Raw genomic sequence first — 24,244 nt, 5'->3', positions numbered from 1 at the left:
TGAGGCTGGCAAGGATTTAATAATTGGGCTACTAAGGCCACGATAGGACACATGGAACCTCCTATAACTGAGATCTCCAACTTCCTCCCCAAGTAAGAACAGAGGTCACCCACAGAGGTCAGTGGGGATCAGCCCACGTGGGAGAAGAAGACACAGCCAATCTTTTTCAAGGACCACCCTTGCCGTGGAATTGATTAGGAAGTGCATTCTAATGAACCGTTGCATGATTACAGCTCAAAGGAGGGCAGCCCTTGAACCCACTCTAGAGAGACATGTCCCAATATCCAAAGAGCCAATTCTGAAGCCGAATGTATAAAAGGAAATGGGGTGTTGGCACACTTCCCGGGACTGCTGGTGCTCCTCTTTGCCCTCAAGCCAGTTTCTGGTCTTCTGAACTCAAAAGACAAAAAAGATTTCACTCCCCAATCCACAAGCCAAAATATTAACATGAGAACCGACTGCAGGAAAAGATAACCCATTTTAATTACCTTCAGAATTAGGCAGGGATTTGCTCTGGTGTACATTATAATCCCGTTGCTTTGCAGGGTCCGCAGACGCAGAGCTAGCCGAAAGTCTTCTTCTTTGCTATTTTCAGAAAGCCGGTATTTGATGTAACTGTTTCCAGCAAAGCTGAGAGAAGTGTGCCCTGAGAAGACCATTAGGAGAAGACATATACACTATGAACATCCAGAAACGGTCAGGGACACATGAATTCACCCAACAACCACCAAGCGAGTTGATTAAAGACTGTGGGAAGTTAACGAAAGCACTGAGGAAAAGTTGCTTTCGATGATAAACGGGTTCTTGCCACTTCAGGCCACACTTTTCATTCCAAAGTGAAAAGAAATATTAATGCATCAGATACCACAAAATCTCAACGGTCTCCTGCCAATGGGAACTTGGTACATTGTACTTGGTACATTGTATAATCTGGTTTCTTAGAGCCTCTATTCCCATTTTAGAATTAGCACTGTTGAAAGATACGCCCTTCCTGTCCACCACCGGTCACTTACACACTCAAAAACTTTCCACTCCATGAAACAAAAGAAAGATAAAGCCATTTTTAAAGAGTACTCATCTCCCCCCGAGTATCTTAATGCCAAATAGCCAATTTATGTCATCTGCACTAATGCCGAAAGCAGGACTTTTGTGTCTTGTTCCCGTGCCGTCATGACTCTACATTATGATCATGAATTTCAAGGCTTGCCTTTCCAGAATCCGCAGTGCTAGCCACATTGCCCAATTCTGAGTTCACCCTCTTTTGTACTGACTCTCAACTTTATGTTCCAACAAGCAAAATGATGCTGAAAAGCTGTCTCACTGGAGGAGGGGTGGGAAGTGTGAAAATATATTAAATGGAGAAAAATCATGGACAATCAAAAGTTTTCTACATAGAAAAGAGAAGAGAGATGGGCAGAAAGTGACATCTCAAGTTAGGAGACTTGATGGCTTTGTGGTCACCCTCCACACCCACCTGCTGGACACACAGGGTGTGTGTGTGGGGGTAGGGGCAGCATAAGTATCTTTCAAATCTAAGTCCCAGGTGACTTCAAAGGCAAGTATGCCAGTGATCTCTTCACTTCATGGGCAGCTCTGTTCCTGAAATCATCTATGAAAGAGCTGTGGCTTCCATGTTTGAGGACAGTGCTTCTCTTGGCAGAGGCTGAATTTCTAAGACGCAATGGTTAACGAAGTGTTTTGCATATAGTAGGCATAATCATTTTGTATTCTCCCTGTAATTGCTATTATAATCACCACTTAATAAATATTTCTTGGATTCCAAAAAGGGTATCAGTGTACCTGTGTTTTAAATACATTCTCTACCCAAAAGAGAGTTCTACTGGTACCAAAAATGAATACTTCTAGAGTTTAGATGTGATAGGGAATATGTGAATCCAGCAAAGTACTGCAAATGAGAGAAGATCAGAAACAGGATCATTTGGATCGAAATGACATAAATATGTTTCTTCCTTTTTCTTTTCTTCCCCTTAGGACACAGAGGTCCCTCTCCTTTGGGAACATCTCCAGTGGAGAGTCTGCTTACTTGGTGCTCTAGGCCGGCCTGACTCTATGGATGGTCAACTGGACTGGCTGAGCTGTACCTTCTGTTGAGCTCTGTTTTGTGGCTCTGGGTTGTACAGCCCTCTGAGCATCAAAGGCCATGCCATGGATACTCTGACTTCTCTGCCTAACCAACAGCCTTCTATTTTCCAGTTTATACTCTTAACATCCATGGGACACGATTGAAAGCACATGTTGTGGTCTTCCTGTCATACAAGGAGTCCACGGTCATTGCATGTTTCCTCAGCAAAGACTGAAGCTGTAATAAATCCCAAGAACATTTGAGAATGGATGTTAGCTGTGGTCCATTCTGAAGGTAAATGTTGCATGCAGACAGAAATGTCTCGGAGAAGAGCTAGGGCAATGTAATTTACTCAAGGGCAAGTGCTTCAGGAATATGAATTTAGACCCTCATAGTTCCACCCCACTCTGTACCTGAGCACTCGCCGAGCTTTCCTGGTGGACACTGGCAGAGATACGGTCTCCTGCTGGCTTCATAACCAACACATTGCATGTCCCCTGGACACGGCTTCTCCATGCAAGGATCATTGGACCCTGGGCACAGTCCTCCTGTGACAAAAGGGAACACACATGATCAGTACACAGGGAATCCCTTACATTGTAGGGTGCACTGTAATGGTTCAAGAGCTGGGCTCTGTAGGCTCTTGTGACAAAGAGGCCAACCAGAAGCAGGGACACCTGAATGGTCTTCACCTGGTGTGTGCACCCATCAGATGTCTCTGAGTCTGCCAAAAGCTCACCACCAGACTCAAGAAGGTTGGCTGAGAAGAATAAATGGAGCTCTTCCTTTTAGGTTAAAATATGCTAAGGTTGTAACTGGGCCAACTTTAACTGAAAAAAAAAATCACCCTACACAGCCTCTGGTGCAGTGGGGTTCTGCATCCTGGTACCCACCTGAAGGCACTGCTCGAGTTTTCATTTGTCCTACACCCTCTTCTTGCCCTGAAAATCTCTGGGAGGGGTAGACTTCAGAAGATGTTAGCTGTTGTTTTCAGAGGGGAAAGAAAAAAGATGCTTCTAAGGAAAAATGTGACTAATTCTAAATTGTGCAGGCACACTTTCCATTGTTTCCTAGTCCCTTCTGCTACCTGCTCTTGTATCGATTAGCTGTAAATGTGCCCTACTGCCTACCAAAAACAGTCAAATTACCCTGGGCAAAGATAGGTTTTCTGGCTACCTGTTTGATGTTCACAGCACAGTGAGATGAAAGGTTAATCCCTCAGAAAGAAAATCCTAGAAAACAGATTAACTGATGAAGGCAAAATTCAGGACCTAAGTGAATCATTTCAGAACTGTGGTGATGGCAAATGCGGGTCCACCAGCAGAAGCGCCTGTTTCAGAAATCTTGGGTAGTTCAAATGTGATTAGGCCACTTTCAACGTGGTGAGAGTCTGAGCAGTAAAAGGACTCTAGAAAAGGAGACACGACTGAAAAATTGCTCACGACTGAGTTAGTAGTGGCCTAAAGGCGCACCAACTCTGCAAACCAAGAACATGCAGACATCAGCAGGTTTTTTCCTGGGATGATCTGACCCATTACCATGCTCCCTTCCATCCTAACTCCTTCTTCATCATTAAGCATATTGTCCCATTACACAGTCATTTCTTTGTCCAGAAGAAAGCAGAAATTTAATGCTACTACATATAAACATTTAAAAACTGTAATCCTTGAGAAGAGCAATATAAGTAGCACCAGCAAACTCAGAATTTGTAAATCCTATTTTCCACCAGTTTAGAGCTGAGCCATAAAAGATACTCTTGGCAACAATCCAGCTTACAAAGTCTTAGAAGATGAAGGGATTTTCAACTGAAAATTTGGAATGATCTCTACAAATGGTTCTAAAAGACGTAAGTGCCCCAGAATACATCTTCCTATTTTCGTCCTAAGAAATCTTTACTCCTACCATGTATTTATCAATATTTATGCAACTTAAAACAGCCATGCTGCCACCTTATGATCTGCTTCAAAGGGCTTCTGATAACCAGTTTTTAAATAAGTTTTGGTGTGTGCATTCTACAAAGAATTTTTCAGGGCCAAAGAGGTGATAAACCTGGACATATAAAGATGAAAGCAAACAATACCACCTCTTCCTCCTTCCCTATAAGAGACAATGAGCAAATACATGAGGACAGTACAATAAGGTAACCACTCTGATAGAGGTACGTGAGCGCAACCAGAGAAGGGACAATTGTGTTTCCCGGGAGAATGTCAGAAGTCCTCACAAAAGAAGGGAGCATTTTAAATTCGGGCTTGAGTAACAAGGGGCTGTGTTTCATGGGAATGAGCCAGTCCTAGTGAGTGGCTCTATTGCTTGCATGTGTTAATGCTCATTCATGAAAAGTTGCCAGCTGACTTTTTCCTGTCTCCATGCGTGGCTTCATTTCAGTTTCAGATGGCCTGCACACTTCCCGGTTGCTCCTAAATGTTGACTCGTTAGTAGATGCTCAAAAATGCAAATTTAGCCCAACGCTAACCTTGGCCATGTGAAGGTGGCCATGTGCATAAATGAATCACAAAACACATCCCACCAAATGGATGTAACTCTGAATTACCTGGGCATCACCTTCCCATCAGACACAGAAACAGTAGTTTATATATTTAAGAAATCTGTTTCTTCCCATTCCATGGATGTGTCTTTTTCCTTGTCCTACTTTAGCCAGCCAAAGGATATCTTTCTTTAAATTTCTGTTTCTGAGACACAGCGACACACATCACCTTTCTACTCTAGTGCTAGGCTACACTGTTAAGAAACTGTGCATTGTCAAAAGTCCAGTTTAAAGGCCACTATTTCAAAGGGTTGGGAAAGAGGGCTAGATAATTTCAGACCCATGACAGGAAAGCTATTTTCTCCTACAGGAATTATGGCAAGATTAAAAAAAAAAGCTTTAAGCATATATAATAAAAACTAAACAGTATTTCCGGTTAAAACAGCACTTGAGTACGTCTCCCTTTTATCCACATTCTTAACCTTTTCTCTTACCATCAGTCCTGCGCTAGTAGCTGGCATGTTTTTTACTCTGTCATCCCTCTTATCTTGGTTTAAAGCCAAAGCCACTCAGACCAGCAGCTGGGGTTCAAACTCACAGCTTTTTCTCTTTTCATCATGTCATAACCATAGAACCCATATAATTACATCCACTAAATTAATGGATTATGTTAAATCCAGTGCCCATTATGAAAAGTCTAGATGGAGGATATATAAAAAATTACATTAATGCAAGTATTATAATTTGTACATTCTAAAAGTAATAGTAATATGCCTATTAGATATATAATAAGTATATTTCTATTCATTCTAGCATCCATTGACTTTGATAGGTTCTTTTTCTTTCTTTTTATTTTTAATAGGCTTTTTAAGGCAAGGGGGACAGTTCTTGGCAAGTGATCTATCTCTTGATGCATGAAAAATCCTCCGGCGCCCCCCTCACCAAGTCCCAGCCCGGCACCGCAGCAGTGGTAAACATTCAGACTCCAGCTGCTCCTGTCAGCTCACTCTGCTCGTGGTTTGGTCCGCAATCCTGTGGCTCAAAAGAGCAGGAAGGCAGATGAGAGTCTGGAGGTCAGGGTGAAACGTGATGTCCTCCTTGGCTGGGGACAGATGTGAGCATGTGTGTAAAATGCAGTCTATTCAGAATAGGGATAGACTCTGCTACAAAAAACGGTTTCCCCAAATTAAATATTCTCCATCTACGTTACTGTAGTTCTTCCCTCCCTATCAATTAGGATAAGATATTAGGTCCTTTCGGACATATATATTGTCAGAGGGACTTGACTTTTGGACGCCAACTCTGAACAATGTTGTGTGTCCCTTGACCTCAGATATACCCAGATGTTTGGGTCCCAGGGACACTTTTCTGGGGATAATAACCCTCTTTTCAGGAAAGCCCAAAATCCTCTAGCAACATAAAACCCAGTATGCTTTAAAGAGATGCAGTGGGGTTAACTTGTTTTTAGAAATCATGTTTATATGATCCCCCTTTCATGGAAGTATATACACCTATTATTGTAGGAGTCTACAGTGCCTTATCATGGTAGTGGTTACGAGACAAGAGTGTCAGGTCCCACTGGCCTCTGGGAGGAAGTTTATCTTATTAACTATCATTAAATAATCACGGTTTAATTAACTTGTGCTGTGATCAGTGACAGCTTGGTGGGGTGGAGGCTCTAGACCTACATGTCCTGCATCTCCAGGCATCCATCAATTTGGTGCCAGAATTAGCATGAAGGGAGAAGGGTCCCACTTTATCAAACCAACTGACACCATTTGTTGTGGCAGGACAGAAGGATTGGATGTTTTTAGAAAAAAAAAAAAGAAGAAGACAAAGTGGACAGAGAGAGCTCTCTTCCCCATGGCCAGGTCCCCTCAAGAAGCCAGCACAGTGTGACAGGAAAGGATCTGCCAAGCAGCAGGCCTGGATCTTGGCTCTGACTAGCTATGCCACTTATTTACTGTGTGGCTCCAAACAGGTCACTTGACCTCTCTGAGTCTCGATATCCTTTTCTGAAAAGCAAGGATAATAATTGTTCAGAAACTTGTGAGGATTAAATGGGCTAATGTATGTGAAAGCAATTTTTAAAGGGAGAAACTTCAAGTAAAAACAAATTATTGCAGGATCTCAAAACTGGAGACACAAGTTTGACTCAGCCACATGGCAGAAACCTGAACTCAAGTGTAACCTTTCTCTTGCTGTCTTTTTTGGGTCAAATTCTTGATTTGCAAATTGATAGATGATATGAAACACTGTGTGCACAGGAGGTATGAGATAAAGCCTAGAGCTTTTTTATTGATAAGCGTCTCAGGCCACTGTAGGGTCAGACCCTCGGCTACCTTGTCTCAAGCAGAGATATATATATTTTTTTCTCTACTGCCTTGCCGCCAGAAGAAAGGTGCATGCAATGTGGCTATTCTCTTAGAGAAGGTTTCCACATTCTGAAGCGCTGCTCAGGTGGAAAAATAGGTCACTTTCTACAAAGCTGACAACATACAATTCACTGGAGCAGAAGCTTCAGAGCTTTGGAACCTGCACAGAAAAGAAAGGTGATCCTCTTGGGGTCTTTGGAGGGTCTCGCTGCCATATTTATGGCTCTTGCCTGTCCCCCCCAGAATTCCTGTAGCTACCGGGATTAAGTCTATGCCTTGAGCTAATATATCAGTATCTACCTGTGATTATTATCACCAACACTTTGAGCTGATTCAACCTCTTGATGCCTCATTATATTGTAGATCCAATAACTAATGGTATATATCCTAACCCTAAATTCACACACTTTGCCAAGATGCCATGCCTTAGCAAATGCCACACAAGTCAATAAGCTTTCCTCTTAATTCTTGGCCCACGTAAAGGTTTAAAACATATTCTCCAGAGGTCTCTTGTATCTGAAGTGGTCTCTTCTGGTTCTCCTACAAGCACAGATTTATCTGGAATGGTGTTTGCTTGGCTCAGCTGTATTTTCTGAATGATTTCGCTGAAGGCTAAGCACAGTTTCACTGAAGACCTCCTCTCTGGGGCAATTGTGGGTGGGTGGAATAGATAAGGGAAGATCCACATGCTGAGAAGCTGGTGTCACCACCAGGGTAGACCCCTCCAAACTTCTCCTGGCATTTTGGAACTTGTGTGTACTGGAGATGAGGGATCTATAGGGATGTAGCTGTTATGAATGCAAAATGCAAACTCCCCAGTTTGTAGGGGGAAACTGGTTAAGATTCAGAGACTACACTGAAGGTTATTTGAAGCCACTGGGATGGGGACTATTGGCTTTCTTCTTTGAGAGTTAGCCTTAATGAGCCCCAGGCCGAGTGCACACCCAATCTCAGATTTTTCTCTGCTTTTAAAAAAACTTGTCAAGGCTAAGTTTTAACTGTCTTACTGCCTCGCAGAAGCCTTCACCATTTTATTTTATTGTGCTTATTAGAAGTGCATTACCATGACTGCCTATCACAGACTCCATTTACCTGTCCCACGGTATTCCTCCCCAGGACTATCCTGACTCCTTACCATTCTTGTCGTTCATCGAGCACATGATGCTGGCTCATGCTCCATGAGGACGAGGGCCATGGCAGCCTCACTTACTACTATACTTCCTGTCCAGCATCCCACCCAGAGCCTGACTCAAGCAGAGATATTTTTTCAGCAGTCAATCACTGCTGAGGGAATGGGCAAAGGAAAGGGTACCCCATATTCTTGGGCCTTTCTCTTTGCTGCTCTCTCTGCTTATGATGCATCCCCTGCCTGGCAGAGACCCAATAGGACAAGCTTCACTGCTTCCAATGCCTTTCATGGACTCCTCCAATGGGACCAAAGACCCCTCCTTGGTGCTCTTCTGTGCCCTAACTGTATCACCTACAACTGTTTATAGCTTCTATTTGTTTGCAGCCAAGGACCAAAGGAACTCCTGCAGATTGCCTAAGAAAAGAGGATTCAAAGGGTCATAACAGCTGGACTTGAATATCTGGAGGGCAGCTTGTATAGGAGGAATTAGATCAGGTTCTGGGTGGTTCTCATGGATGGAGATGTGTGACATCACAAGGAGGTGGATTTGGGTGCACACAAAGGGAGAAGAATTGTCCTGGGCCCATCTTGTGAGGTTGGTTGAATTACTGTGCCAGGAATGGAGTGAACAGGATGTCTGTCATGGGTGGGCGGTTGGATTGGGAACAGTCAAGTTCCTTTCAAACTTGTGCAGAAGCAGTCTCAAATCGTGCTTGAGACTGGCAGCTGAGAAGCATGGCACAGCCGTTTACGTAGCTCTGTGACTTTGAGCAAGTCAACTGATCTTCCTGAGTTTTAGTTTCCTCAACTTTGGAGGAAAGTTAATGATACCCTTCCTTTATGGTGACTATGAGAGCCAAATGCAATTAGCTATGTTTGAAGAACAGGGCAGTCACTGATCACAGCTCAGTAAGTGTTACTTTGTTGTCCCTGCTTCTTCCCTCCATGCCTTGGCTCTCATGCTTCTTGGTCTGGAGCACTGCCCTGATTCTAGGCATCCTTTCACATCTAGCTCAGTGGGCATCCCCTTCATAATGTGCTCCAGAGTTGCTTTCACCTCCCCAACATAATCTTGTGACAGCACTGTATCCCATGGGTGGGGGCAGGACTGCTGTTGCTCACACTCTGCCTGGCTACCACCATGCTTCACCCACGGCTGATGCTCCTTTCACTTTATTTGGAGCTCTGGCTGTCACTACCATCAGCACTCTGGTCTTAAGACTCTGATGGTCTCCTAAACAGTCCATTCTCCTGGACAACTATCTCCCTTTTTTAAATATATATATTTTTAAGATTTTATTTATTTATTCATGAGGGGGTGTGTGTGGGGCAGAGACACAGGCAGAGGTAAAGCAGGCTCCATGTAGGGAGCCTGATGTGGGACTTGATCCCAGGTCTCCAGGATCAGGCCCTGGGCTGAAGGCGGCGCTAAACCACTGATCCACCCAGGCTGCCCTGTCTCCCGTTTGATAGATATTTCTTTCAGACTTTTGAAAAGTCAATGAAATTTTAAAAAATGAGCAATCAGCACGGCCCTGTGGGCTGTCTCTGATGCTCTGTCCTCTTGCTTTCCTTATAGGAGTGCAAGGGAGCCATCATTCCCTGCGCATTTAAATTGGTGTCAGGCTTTAACTGAAGTGCTGATGTTCATTAAATGTGTAGTTTACCAGGAGTCATCTCATGACATCAGAACTTTGTATCTCTTAAAGTTATGTTCAAACATGATGCTCCATGGTGGCTGGAATTTAATGAGCCTATTTGGCACTAAAATTCAAGTCTGCTTTCATTTTGTCAAAGCAACTCAGCATTTTGGTTCAAGATGCTAATTTTGTTAATTGGGCCCAAAATCTGTGTGTGAGAGAAAGATGAGTTGGAAGTTGGGAGGAGCATATTGAGGCCAGATCTGTATAAATATTGCTACACAGTCCAGAATAGGCAGCTACTTCTATTTATCAACGTAATTATTCCACAGAGTGGTGGAAAGTCCATTTATTGTTATCTGCCAAGCTCCCAGGGTAAACCGAGGAGTAGTCAATACTGGTTGTGCATGTGCGTGCGTGTTTTAAGGGGGGCATTTATTGAATTCAATTACCTCTCCATCCAATAAATGAGAAAATGCCTAAAATGCCTAATGCTTTCCTTAACAGTTTCTCACTGTATTTTCATTAGAGGACACTTTAGAGGAAGTGGGAGCTATTTCTATTTCTAAGGAAGAGCTTGCCCCCTGAACCTGCAGGAAATCTTTCCTATCTTATCTTGCTGTGAGATTTCTCCATGTTTGCTTTCCTGACCACCAGCATTAGCATCACCCAGGGCTACTTGTATAGACTCCTAGGCTCCACTTGAAACCTTTTTTTTTTTTAGATTTGAGTGTGGGGCTAGCAATGTGCATTTCTGGTAAGCTTCACGTGTGCATGCTGGTGTCTGAGAGCCCCTCTACTGTCCTGGAACGGTGCTGTGAGGCTACTGATCAGTCTGCTGGGGAAAACGAGGTGATCCAAGTATTCTTATAAGCATATAGCACTGGGCTAATGATTCACAGGAGACAGGGAAGACCCTTGTTCTTCAGATGGAGATAAAAGAGGAGCCCAAGGGATCCCTGGGTGGCGCAGCGGTTTGGCGCCTGCCTTTGGCCCAGGGCGCGATCCTGGAGACCCGGGATCGAATCCCACGTCAGGCTCCTGGTGCATGGAGCCTGCTTCTCCCTCTGCCTGTGTCTCTGCCTCTCTCTCTCTCTCTCTGTGACTATGATAAATAAATAAAAAAAAAAAAAAAGAGGAGCCCAAGAAAAGCCTTTTTTGAATCTGCATGCCATTCTCTCCAGTCGTACCATCTTGGGCAGGGCACCGAGTTGCCACATTTATCAAATGGAGATTATTGTACATGACCTGCTGAAGTTGGAACTGAGCCAGATGACCTTTCCAAGTGTTTTTACTACTGAAATCCAGTATTTTATTCTACAGCTTAATTACAAGAGTGACTTGAAGGTTGGAAGAGGCTCTGAGATGAGCCTGAACTGACGTACAGCGTTCTTTGAGGAAATGTTCACTTTTCAAACCAAGAAGGACTCTTCATGGGATGCCTGAGGGTTGAATCACAAAAGCTTCCGGCATTCTGGGTTTACTGGGTATAGAAAGGTTTATGGGGACCAGAGAACGGAAGTCCTGGGCAAGGACACCACCTCAAAACTCCCTGCACTTAAAACATTAGTGTCTCGTGAAAAACCTCCCTCTCTCCGTTAAAAATCACCTGTTAAAATTCCTCCTTATTTTTTTTAATTTTTATTTATTTATTTACAAGAGACACAGAGGGAGAGGCGGAGACACAGGCAGAGGGGGAAGCAGGCTCCATGCAGTGAGCCTGATGTGGGACTCGATCCCAGGATTGGGATCATGCCCTGAGCTGAAGGCAGGCGCTCAACCGCTGAGCCACCCAGGTGTCCATAAATTCCTTCTTTCTAGAAATTCTGCCAAGTCTGGGCTCCTCTGTCTCTTGATGTCTCTCATCTCTTGATGAGCTCGTACTCACACCTCAAGACCCTGGACGTAGACAGTCTGTGGTATAGAAGTGTCACAGAGAGCTTCCCTCTGGCCATAGCGGGGATCCCGTCCTTCCTATTCTCTGGCATTTATTATAACATCTTGTTATTGCAAATACGTACTTGCAAGCTCACCAACCTCACAGTAGCCAGCTCCTAAGGGCAGGGACTGTGTCTTTTCCACCTTGAAACTTTAGTGCCTAGCACACTGCTGCCACCATAGATTTTTGCTGACTGACATGAGTTCTCGGAGCATGAGGATTAATTAGCTGGTTTAGTTTCTCCTGCAGGGTCTACCCTGTCCTGCAGTGAACCTCTTTTGAACCCTGCTGTGAATCACTGCATGAAGGCCCTTGCAGAGCTTTGGTGCATAAATCAGTTTGCCTACAAAGGAAATCTAGGTAAAGCCCGGACAGCTGGCATTCATAAATCCTGCATGTTGGTGGCATCTGCCAGAAATGCATCGCATCTAGCATGCATGCATTGAGTTACCTTGGAGCTTATTTACATATTCAACAGGTCAGCTATGACAGTATCTATCTGATGGAAGCCTAGAATTCACTGGGGACCACAGGGTGAGTGACTAGCACTTTTCTGGGCTGTGTGGAGGCTGCCAGAATGTCTCTGGGAGGGATCTGTGATCTCACGGCTCTCCTCTTGAGGAGCTTCTTTTCCAAACTGCAACCAAGAACTTTCTATAGGGGGAAAGAGGCCAGAGGCTTGCCTGTCCCCAGTTACCTAAAGGGATGTTTTACAGATGGCCTCTCTTCCGGCTACGGCCCCTTTGTGCCAAATTCATGCTGGCTAGAAAAACTCTGGGTGTAATTTTCTGAGAAGAGGGCAGTGAATTTATGGCTGCACATGTCAGAGAGGAAAGGAGGCAAAGAGCAATACTTCTTGCTGACCGCTGTGGGCCTGTGACTCTGGGCGGCTATGGCCTCTGACCAGGAAAGGTCAAGGTTTGGGGACTCTGGTTATATCAACAAACTTGAGCCATTCCATCTCCTCTGCTCTGAGGGCTGAATCCATCCCTTGGCTGAGCTCCTAGGTACGTGGCACATTTTTCACAGAAGCAAATCTGAATGCTTTTACCCTTGGCAATAGCTTCCTAACTTGTTGCCCTGCCTCTGGCCCAGCCCTGGCTACTCCATTCCCCTCTGCAGCCGGCACACTCTTTGTGAAAGCCAGAGCTGGTCCTGTCACTTCTTCACTTCACATCAGCCCACGGCTTCTCCTGCCTTCAGACAATTTCTACAATTTTCATCCCGGCTAAAGGCCCTTGTGTGAACCCTGGGCCTGCTCACAGATCTCATCTGTCATCATGCCCACCCTTCCAGGGACAGAACATCCCTCCCACTCCCCTGGTGTGGGCTTCCTTCCTGCCCTGAACCTTCCTAATACAAGCTGCTCCCTGGCCTGGAATGTTCTTCTTCCTTTGCCTGTTCTCACATGTCTGATTCCTACCTATGCTTTATCCCAACCTGTCAAGTCCTCCTGCAGGACTTCGTACTTCCCCTAGCAATACTTAACGCGTGGGATCCTGCTGGCCTGCTGGTCTGTGCTGCTCAGTAAGCTATCTGCTCCATGGGAGTGGAGACTCAGCCTGTCCTGCTTCTCTCATGGTGACAGCACATGGTAGGTGGCCAGTAAACATCTCGCTGAATGAGTGAATGGATGAATGCCTGTTTATCAAGAATGGCAGCCCAGTCTACTCAGATCGTGGGAAATGTGAGGGAACTCCAAACCACACTCACCGTTACAGGTGCAGCGCACATTCCTGTAGAAACGCGGGCACACGAAGCTTATACGTGCCGTGCTGTAGGTCATGAGTGCATGGGAATCCAGGGACAAGCCTTGCTCACAATGCTGCTCCTGACAGTCCAGCCCCGAGCAGTTTTTCTCCAGGATGGCTGAGATGCGCATGATGTTCTCCAGATGTCTCCTGGCATTGGACAGCTTCTGGATCAGGTAGGCTGGCTTGTAGAACTCACTGCTGTGCATTTCCACAGCAAACAGCATGTCCAGCTGGTTGGTCCCCGCTACGGGCTGGATGCTAATGATGCGCAGGCTGTCCTGCTTCTGGGTGAGGACGGCATTCCGCAGAGTGCGCCGGAAGCCATGCATGTGCAGCCCCACGAAGTCCTCGGGGGACACGTTCTCAAAGCGGATGGTGACAGTGTTCTGCAGCATCTCATGCACTAGCTGTTCCACATGCACCACCACATCGATGGGCACCTGGAAGCGTCCGTCACTCACTGACACATTCAGGACATACTTGCCACTGTCTAGACCCCCCAGGGCGATGATCTTCCCATCGTGACTGTTCACTTTGAACAAGCTTTTCTGCTCTGATTTCAGGGAAAATGTGAGCACATCATACATGTCTTGATCTGTGGCATGGATCTTCCCAATGACCCCACCAGGAAAATCGTCCTCCATGGTGACAATGTAAATTTCCAGGGGGATGGCCGTGGGCTTGTGAATACTTTCTTCAATGACCCGCACACGGATGTAGGAGTGAGAAACTTGCTGAGGTTTGCCTGAGTCTTTCGCCTGAAACAGCCAACAGAGGGAGAAAGGCAAGGAACTAAGAAAAACCAGAATAATTTTAAAAACAACAAAACTCGGGTGGCCCAGGTGGCTCAGCGGTTTAGTGTCGCCTTCAGCCCAGGGCTTGATCCTGGAGACCCGTGATCGAGTCCCACGTGGGATTCCCTGCGTGAAGCCTGCTTCTCCCTCTGCCTGTGTCTCTGACTCTCCCTTCTCTCTCTCTCATTAGTAAATAAATAAAATATTAAAAAAAACACAAAAAACAAAAAACAAAACTCAGAGGACATTTATTCCTTTACTCATGTTTGCTCTTTCTCCATCTCGTCACTGCCCGGCAAAATACCGAAGGCGCACATTGCAGTAAGAGGAATGATTTATCACCTTAGGGGTGCACATGTATACTCTGTTATGGACAATAAAATGTGTCCACACAATGTAGCCATTGGGGGTGAACAGGGAAGGACAGAGCATGCTTTGAGATCCAACATGCCTGCAACACACTGGCCTGGTTTTCATTTTGAAACAGAAGCCACGGGGGAACCTCATGCATACAGTGGTATTCTCACCGGGAGGAGCAATCTTTGTTCTTTTTGGATTCTTTACCTTTGATTGGGCCAGAGAACTCCTTTTTGTACATTCAAGAAATGATATTGGGTGTGAATTACACAATATTACGGTTTAGAATAAAAAAATGGGATGCAGAAGGGAAAAATCGGTAGCCTTCCTTCTATATACAGGAATTGATAGAAGCACCCCTCCGACAGCAGATCTTCACTGAACACCTGCCACGTGCAACATGGTGGTAGTTAGTGCTGTAGAGCTCCAGAGATGGGCAGATTCCCATGGACCGGGTCAGCACAGATGTCAGAGGATGGAGGGATGTGGTGGATGGACCTCGCAGGTCAAGTGTTCCCGAGGAGATATGCCCTTGTAGGTGGGAGAGTTAAAGCAGGGACTTGGGCATCAATCACATGGAGTTTGAATCTTGACTGCCATTCTCTGTGTGTCTAGCCTTGAGGACGTTACTTATCATTTCTGAACTTCAATTTGTGTGCCTTTAAACATGAGGATAATAGCAGAATCTACTTCACAGGGTTCTGGTGTTGTGGGGATGAAAAGACACAGTGGTTGCGAAGTGCCTAGCACAGGCCTGACTCCTGGAAGTACTTAGTGCATCTGAATTAATGTGATGAATCATGTGAACCAGAGCTGCTGAAAGGGAAAAGTCATGCAGGAACAGGTAAGTTTAACAAATCAGGCTGAACTTGAAATCAAACTGTGGAAGGCCTCAAAGGACAGCAATGAGCGTGGACTTCATAGGCCAGACAATGCCCGCTCAAATGTCAGCGAGCAGAGGGGTGACAAAAGGGCATGAAGCCTCTGGATGGGAGGGGACTGTTCAGTGGGCCCGTGGACTGAGCAGGACTGGAGAACCACGTTTGCTCAAGGACCCTGAAATTCAAAATCAGAGCATGTGGGGCTGGAGTTCAGCCTACAGATCCCAAGTTTTCAGGCACTAGGGAGCCACAGAAGGCTTTAGTTCAGGGCAGAAGTTGGCCCACCTTTTCTGTAGAGGGCTAGATAAGGAATAGTTTTAGGCTTTGGGGTTATAGGATCTCTATCAATAATCAACTATGTTTCCAGTGTGGGAGTAGCCAGAGCATATGTAAATGAATGGATTAGGCTACGTTCCAACAAAATTTTATGTATAGAAACAGGGTGAGGGCAAGATATGGTCCAGAGGCTGCAGTTGGTGGAAGCCTGGTTTAGGGCACTGACAAAACCAAAGTGGAATGAGTAATCTGGAAGGGGCATAGGGATATATCAGGAAAGCATGAGGAGTCACCCAAGAGGTTCCTGCAACAGTGACTATACGAGGAGGTACTGAGTAAAGTGAGGCAAGGAAGGAAACGTGACTGATGCACACAGGGACCTTGTGAAGGCAGAAACTTAGCACTTGGTGGTAGTTTAACTTTAGGGACATGCTCAGAGCCGAAAGCCATTAATTCGGAAGGTTTCGTGGAGCAGAGTAAGCCATAGTTTATTCTAAGAAATAATGAACACAATGAAATGCTATCCAAACATAAATAATAATTATTGCTACCATTAGTAATGACTTAGGGTTGCCTTCTGTGGCATCTGCGAATCAAAAATCACTTAGTTTCACGGATGGGACCCAAATCTTGGTACAGGTAAAATTAATTCCTGAGAACTCATTTCCTGCTCTTAGCCACACCCTTTCCATGCTTTGGCCTCTTTGTCCTATTTCATTTCACACAGGCCATTGATCTTGAGGAAGCTGACATGCTGGGAGGCCACGGCCATCTGAGTGCTTGGTCCCCTCCTGCCTCTCTGGGACAATTTACCAAGCAAAATTCTGCTTCAGAAGCAGAGGCCACGATATGCCTCAATCACATTAGGACAAAGATTGGGAGCTTTGGCGGGTGGAGTAATGTGGCAACTTCTACTCAGTATAAAGCAGCAAGCCTTGACCAGTTAGTGGTCTTGGAGGGTCAGTTAGAACCCTGGGAGTTTTTAGAATGCAGGTTTCAGCCCAGCTACTGTCTGGTTGGCACAGCCTACAGGATTGTCCCTCTGAACAATGATGCTTCCCTTCCTTCCTGTTCAATTTCACACAAAGAGGCCGCTTTTATTGGTGTGAAATTGAATTTGAGAGTAAAAGGGGGAACATTCCTGCACAGTAATGAATTCTGTTGACTTGCTCAACAAAGAAAACCCATCCAACAGGCACAGGCCAAAGGTGGCCTGATGCAGACAGAGGACGGGCTGTACCTGGACAGACGGGTCGTACCTGGACACACAGCACGTACTCTGGAGACTCCGTGTGCTGGAAGACCACGGCTGATCGCAGGATCCCATGTGGGTCCAGCACGAACTCCTCTTCTTCATTTCCCGACAAAATCGAGAAGGAGAAGGGAGGCCCATTGTGGAATGAGTCCCTGTCTGTCACCACCAGCTGCAAGATGCTGGTGCCTACTGGCTTATTTTCCTGCATAAAAGAGGATATTAAAAAGGAAGATAAAATTACACCTCTCTTCACATTGAAAAAAAAAAAACAAACCAAACAAACCATCATTACTGGCGAGAAAATAGGGCTTTGAGCAGAAGGGATTCCCTGTGATATTATTTTCTCTTCCGAAAATAGGCGGGTGTCTGTAAGCATCATGCTCTGCATCCTTGGCTGCCTCCCCTCCACTGCCCCTGAGACGCTGAGCTGCAGGTGGGAACATCAGGACCTCCCAGGGTGGCACCAGCTCCATCTTGTCCTTCACAGTTTGGAAGGGCCCTGAGATCACCTAAGCAGCTCTGGGGAAACAGGGTGCTCACCAGCCTTTTGTGGGTAGGTTGGAAGGCCCTTCAAGGTCAAGAAAGCATCAACCTTTTGGGATGGGAAGGCACTTCATCACCCCATCACAACACGATCATGCTGAGGCCCAACACTGACATGGTGTCACAAGATTGGACTTGCTCGGGGGATGGGGTGGGGATTGGGGCACGTCCTGGCAACTTCCCAGCAAGTACACAAAGGCATACGCCGGGTGGGAAATGGGCCTTGACACCTCACCCCTCTGAACACGGTTCTGCCGGGTTTCTCGAGAAAAGGGCAAGGGGGGTAAACTATTCCTCAAACTGAGAATGAAGAGAAAGAAAATCCTTCAAGTCATCAGAATTTTTGGAAACCCTGATGTTATCATTCAAGCATCATGTTACAGAACCTCTCTGCCTTTTCCCCAAAATAGAGACACAAAGGCTCTTTGTCACCCCTTCTTGGGGCGAGGGTTCTCCTTAGTCTGATAACGCCAAATTAAATTCCTCTGTAGCTCAGGCATTGGTTTTCCTGCCCTGCTCTGTTTAGACTTCGGTATCACCACAGCTTGGGCCTGAAGTCAGTTTCATTAGTTCAGGCCTTCTGATGACATCGATTCAGCATTAAATAAGTTTGGGTCATAGAGATGGAGACCATGATACGCTGCAGTGTGGACAGGAGTCACGTACCGGACAGGCACACTCAAGCTTTCAGGGCTGAGTTAGTCTTATGAAAACCATGTGTTGGAATAAGGAGATTATCCTGGTTTGGAAAAAGCAAGGAATGTTCTCTGAAGGAGAAAGAGAAAAGGACCTTAAGGACCTCTCATTTTGTGCCTTCTCTCAAGTGGCCTTTTCTTTGTTTTTAGATTTTTATTTATTTATTCATGATTCAGAGAGAGAGAGAAAGAGAGGCAGAGACACAGGCAGAGGGAGAAGCAGGCTCCCTGTGGGGAGCCTGATGCAGGACTGGATCCCAGGACCCTGGGATCACACACTGAGCCAAAGGCAGATGCTCAACTCCTGAGCCACACAGGAGCCCCTCAAGTGGCCTTTTTGTCATCAAGAACTAGCCTCTGTTTCCCTCTGGCATTAGCCACGGCACTGCCTCAGCCCTGCACAGATTTACTATTTCACGGTGACAGCATACTCAGCACCACACAAAATAGAAGATTTATTGATTTGTTTGCTCACTTTATAAAGGCCATTTCCTCCACTGGAGAGAGAGGGAGACAGAGAGAGAGAGAGAGAGAGAGAGAGAAGAGAGAGAGAGAGAGAGAGAGAGAGAGCCAGCCCCAGGGTTCACCATCTGAGAAGGAAGGGGGAGAGAGGACAGAGACAGGCCCCAGGGTGACGGGAGCCACGGTCACTGCTCATGGCTGCGATTCTTGTTTCTCCTGTGGTGCATGTGGAAATGGTCTGTCAGACTGATTGATGGGTGTCATAAAACTGAATGTTCAGCAAGCAGAGCCCATTTTGTTTTGGGGTGAGCACACAGAGGCAAGGCGAGCAGCTCCACCCTGGGAGGCAGCCCAGGAGGAGGGCTGGGATCTTCAAGAAAGGGAAATGCGAGAAGGTGCAGGCCCTGGGGGCAGCTTGGGGGAAGCCGGAGAGGGGAGGAGAAGGCAGACTGCTGGAAAGAGCATCAGAGAAGAGAGGAAGACCAAACTACCACTGGTGAAAGAATCAGATTTCGCTGACAAAGTGGGAGGCAAGAAGCGGAGGGCTGCTTGCTTTCTGAGTGAGCGCACCCCTCCTCCCTGCTCTCCTCCCAGTCCCCCTCTGGAGGTGGGGAGCCTGCTGCCAGACGTGGCCAGACGCAGGCTTGATGTTATTCCAAAGACGTCCCTCCAGACCTGGCTCACTCTCATCTTACCTTCTGCCCACAGACCCTGCAGACTCCGCGGGAGGCGATTCTTAGGCCAAACTGGATCAGGCAAGAACGGGGTCTCTGGACAAGCTGAGCCCCCCCACCCCCCACAACACGTATATCCATCCCCCTTTCCTCTGGCTCCTCCAGGCCCACAGCGGTCCCGTACTGGCTTCCCTGAACCTCCCGGAGTTGGGAAGTGGAGGCAGCTCCACCCCTAGCACCCAGCTCAAAAAGATGAAACATCTTTTGAATGAAAAAATGGATGGGAAGAAGAGTCATGCCCTCCTGAGAGCACAATATCAGTAGTAAAGCTACTCCATCCCGCAGCGTAATTCTAAGTAGCAGGTGGATTTAAAGTGCTAAACAAATTGCTTATGGAAGATTGATTTTAATGAGCAGCAACTCTTTCCTGATGCCCAATCTGTCTCGGAGAGATGAGACAGTCTGCAGCAATCTCCCTCCGCTGCTGGGACAGCATGGAGAGGCTGAAAGGCAGCCTGTGGCTGGGGAGAAGACAGGGCACTTTCTGCAGAAGGCTGACCCGAGTTCAAATCCTGAGTGTGCCACCTTGGATGAGCTACTGAACCCCTCAGGCCCTTAGCTCCCTCACTGTGGAGCCGGGGCTGCCTCCCTCTCCCATGTCATTGGGCTGTGATGGGGACAAGCAGTACACGCAAAGTGCCCGACAGTAGAAAGAACCCAGTTGGCAACGGTGCTCACCAAACCTTATCAGTCAGTTGCTGGGAAGAGTCAGGCTCTTTTATCAGGTATAAAGGAAAAAAAAGAGACGACATGATGAGTGAAACCAGAGAGAGGAGGAAGGCTGAGTGCATACGGACTAGTGCCCGGCAGGCAAGATTTGCTCACCTGGATCACAGCAGTATAGTTAGCAGGGGTAAAGACTGGGCTGTTGTCGTTCACGTCTGAAATGTCAATGTTGACGGTGGCAGTCGACGACATCACAGGAATGCCACTGTCGACTGCCTGGACAAGCAGGGAGTATCCGGACACCTGCCAAAGCACAAAGGGCCGACAGTAAAGCACTTCCTCTCCCCTGCTCACACTCTGAGGAGCTGCACGCTCGGCTCAGCTTTGCGGGAGATCAGCCACCTCCACTCTTGGTTCTCTAGACCAGGGTTTCTCAGCCTTGGCATGACATGTGGGGCCCGAGGTGATTCTTGCCTGCTGGGGGCTGTCCTGTGCTTTTGTAGGATGTTTAGCTGCACATCTGGTCTCTACTCACTCGAAGCCAATATCACTTTTTGCTCATTCAGGACAACCCAAACTGTCCCCAAATGTCACCAAGTCCCCTAGAGGGGCAAAATCATCCTTGGTCAGACCTACAGCTCTTGGCCTTCGTTCAAACACAACAGCTGTCACGCTGATCTTATTTATCAGTTCTGATACCTCAGGAGGAATGGGGATATACCACCCAGGGAGGCTTTTCTGCTTTTTAGCACCACTACTACATCTTTTCCCATATTTAATTTCACTTTGAAGACATATTTTTAGGAAAAAACACAATTCTCAACCTTGGCAGAGGAAGACTTTTCTGGATCATTCTTTCTGACCTAAATACCTTCAGATGATCCTTTTGTATCTGCTCACCTAGGGCTAACGCTGCTGATAAGACCAGGACCACAGGATCCCAATGCTGAAGGTACTTTCTTTTCTTTCTTTTTCTTTCTTTCTTTCTTTCTTTCTTTCTTTCTTTCTTTCTTTCTTTCTTTCTTTCTTTCTTTCTTTCTTCTTTCTTCTTTCTTTCTTTCTTTCTCTTTCTTTCTTTCTTTTTCTTTCAGATTTTATTTATTTGAGTCAGAAAGAGCATGAGCAGGAGGGGAAGGGCAAAGGGAGTGGAAGGAACAGATTCTCTGCTGAGCAGGGAGCCTGATGTGAGGCTTGATCCCGGGACCTTAGGATCACAACCTGAGCCAAAGGCAGACGCTTCACAGACTGAGCCACCCAGGTGTCCCCAGAAGGTACTTTCTTGCCTCCTTGCTCTAGGAAGGACCAAAATTCAAAGCATCCAGAAAGACACATCTTTTGCCTTTTCTTTAAAACACCCATAAGTAAGAAGTTGTCAGTACCTATTGGCAGAAACTTCTTTCTAAGGTTTATCCCCAATATGTCATGCTGCATTTTGGCCCATCCTATTTACTCTCATTAGTTGGGATGGAGAATCTTCCTACTTTTACTCAGGAAGCCTATACTGGATTCCAGTGAAGGGATGGTGTGGATAGGAGGGGAGCTGGCCTAAACTAGCTTACCCGTTCCCGGTCTAATTTCTTCTTAACTTTTACAAGTCCTAGGACAGGCTCCACAGCAAATTCATTGTCCCGATCTCCGTTCACAATGGAAAAACGAATCTGTCCATTGGGCTGGCTATCTGCATCTTCCGCTACTAGCTTCATTGGACACAAGAAAAAAAAAAAAACAAAAAAAAAACACAACAACAACAAAACAAAACAAAAACACATGACATAAGAGATAGAGAAAAGATTTATTCTTAGGGCCCCAGGTCTTACAAATGGGCATAGCTCTGACAATTGTCTTAGGTGCTATGCTCATGTGCCAGTGATCATGCCCCTGTTGGAAGAGCTCATGGCTTGGCTGAAAGAGGCACCATTACTGGAGCTGCCACTTTCTTTCCATTTTTGTCTGTCTACAGCTTGATGACACTTATTACACATGATTTTCCTCATGCCTTGAGTCAGTGAGGATAGAGCCAAAGCTGGTATGGATAGTTTGGTTATTTTTTTTTCCCCAATTCTGCAAATAATGGTCTCCACCACTGAGTCAGACATTCTTTAAATCTATGCAGTTCCAGGTTAAGGAAGCCCAAGAAAATTCCCTTTCCCACATGGCAACCACACTGGCCCACTCTTTACTGCTCCATTTTGGGGATATTGGGATTTCTATGTGTGCAAGTAGTCTTGTCACATCCAGGAAGGAGAGAGGGCCTGGGAAGTTCACCACTGGAGTGTAAAGAATGAACACCCATACCAGGGACTGCAGAAGCCAGAGAGGACAGATGGAAGGGACCTGTCCAGTAGGGGTGGTGATGATGGTTAAGAATGGGATTGATGATTTCCCAAATGTAATTTGTAAGTTTGAGAGAACTTATGTTCTCCTAACACATGGTTTGTCCTTACTGGTATTAAAAAAACTTCCTTCCAGAAAGAGCTTCTCTAAGAGTGGCCAGTCTTAATCTTGCTCCCATATATAGCTGTCCGGCTCTCTGTGTGTGCATGTGTGCGTGTGTGCATGAGTGGGGTGGGGGGAGGATGGATTTATTTAATCTTAGTCACCCCATAACTTACTATCTAAGGTCAGAAACCAGTGAGAGCTGCCATTAGAAATGTATTCCATGGTCTGTTCTGTTTTTTTTAAAAAACAAAAACAGACACTCCCAGGAAGAAAGTAATCATTGGTCACTTATACTTTGATATAAATGAATTTATTAGGCCCTCCAATGTAGAAAAGGAGAAGAAGCAGCTGAAATATTGGTGACTGACTGGGGTTCTTGGGGACAAAAAGACCCTGAGAAGAAAAAGTGTAATGAGAATTCAAGATAGATTTTGCTCACTTTTTCACTCTATTTAGGACTATGAGCCTCAGACATCTGGACCTCCCACTGGTACCTACCAAAATGACAGAGTCTCCGACCAAGGCGTCTTCACTGATGACAGCACTGTAGACATCCTGGCTGAACCTGGGAGGGTTGTCATTCACATCTGTGAGGTTGATGCTGACAGTGGCCACAGCACTGAGAGCCGGCGTGCCCCCATCTTTGGCTTCTACCACCAGGTAAAACTTTTTGCATAATTCATAGTCCAGGCCCTCAGAGACAGAAATACCTCCTTTGAAGAAAAATGGGAAGTTTTTGATTTTATTAGGAAAAAAACTTTGGTCAGCAGTTCCATAATCATGGTAATATTTATAACATCATCTCTAGCCAAGAATTTTAAATATTCAAGATTTTGTTTATTTAATGCCCCACGGAAAGCATCTTAGAGTCTGACTAATGCTGTCAGTTAAAAAACACAGCCATCCATCAGACACAACACTGAAGAAATAAAGTCTTTGACTATTTCTGCAATAGCTTCTGAACATCTCTCAAGCAGCCTGAAACTCTCTGGCATCATTCATGCATATGCCGCTAGGGAGAAGCATCCCTAGTAAGTGTCTCCCTATGATCCCTTAATTGGACCCGGGCAGACAGAGAATAAGCTGAGATGTGTGGATGTGACTGCATGACCCCGCCCCTAGTCAGCAAGTGAATACCTGCAGACTTCACTGAATTCAATTAATGACTAACATGCCTCACCAAGTTATAATGTGCTTATCTCAAACTATTACAGCACGAAGAGGGCAAAGAGTTCAGACATCTCAAGGTACCGTGACCTAATGGAAGGGAAATACCTGGGATTAGTGGCCAAACAGTAAGTGCGAGTTTAGTGTCCACAACCATAGAGCAGAAGTCGTGTCCATGTCACAAAGCGATTTAATTTAAGGAAGTAGAACAAGTGACAGGCCCTGGCTGGGTGCCACCCCTAGGAAGGGCTCTGTGAGTGCTTTTCCTTCCCATTCTATCTCTTTCTGGTGAAGTGACCCAATCTTGCACTCTGCAATTGGAAACTGGTCATTGTACTGCCTGTAGAGCAGTTCTCAAAGGAATTAACCTCTCTCCCAACTGGAAAACAATCTTTAGGACCAAGGTCAAGATGTCACATCCATTCACATCTGCAGACAGGCATCTTCCCTAGCTGCTAAAGCTGGCCTTCTACTTAAGGTGAGAAACCAAAGTCATGCCTGTAACAAGAGCCTCTTTCTCTCCATAATTAAGTTTTCTTAGCAATTACCCCTCTTAGCACTTTGTTTTGT

At 45.9% G+C, this 24,244-nt stretch overlaps 1 protein-coding gene across 1 annotated transcript in view; it reads right to left on the bottom strand.

Moving 5' to 3' along the window:
• The window catches only part of FAT3 (FAT atypical cadherin 3), a 650,121-nt gene that overhangs the window by 35,762 nt on the left and 590,115 nt on the right, over positions 1 to 24,244 (bottom strand). Inside the window, 7 exon segments of the mRNA XM_041730335.1 lie at positions 489 to 646; positions 2,497 to 2,631; positions 13,365 to 14,163; positions 16,973 to 17,170; positions 20,228 to 20,371; positions 21,628 to 21,765; positions 23,006 to 23,220. Coding sequence (XP_041586269.1) covers positions 489 to 646; positions 2,497 to 2,631; positions 13,365 to 14,163; positions 16,973 to 17,170; positions 20,228 to 20,371; positions 21,628 to 21,765; positions 23,006 to 23,220 — 1,787 coding nt within the window.

The sequence above is a fragment of the Vulpes lagopus genome, chromosome 15, assembly GCF_018345385.1.
Source record: "Vulpes lagopus strain Blue_001 chromosome 15, ASM1834538v1, whole genome shotgun sequence".
In the NCBI taxonomy this organism is placed as follows: Eukaryota; Metazoa; Chordata; class Mammalia; order Carnivora; family Canidae; genus Vulpes; species Vulpes lagopus.
This window is presented reverse-complemented; position numbering and strand designations above follow the sequence as displayed.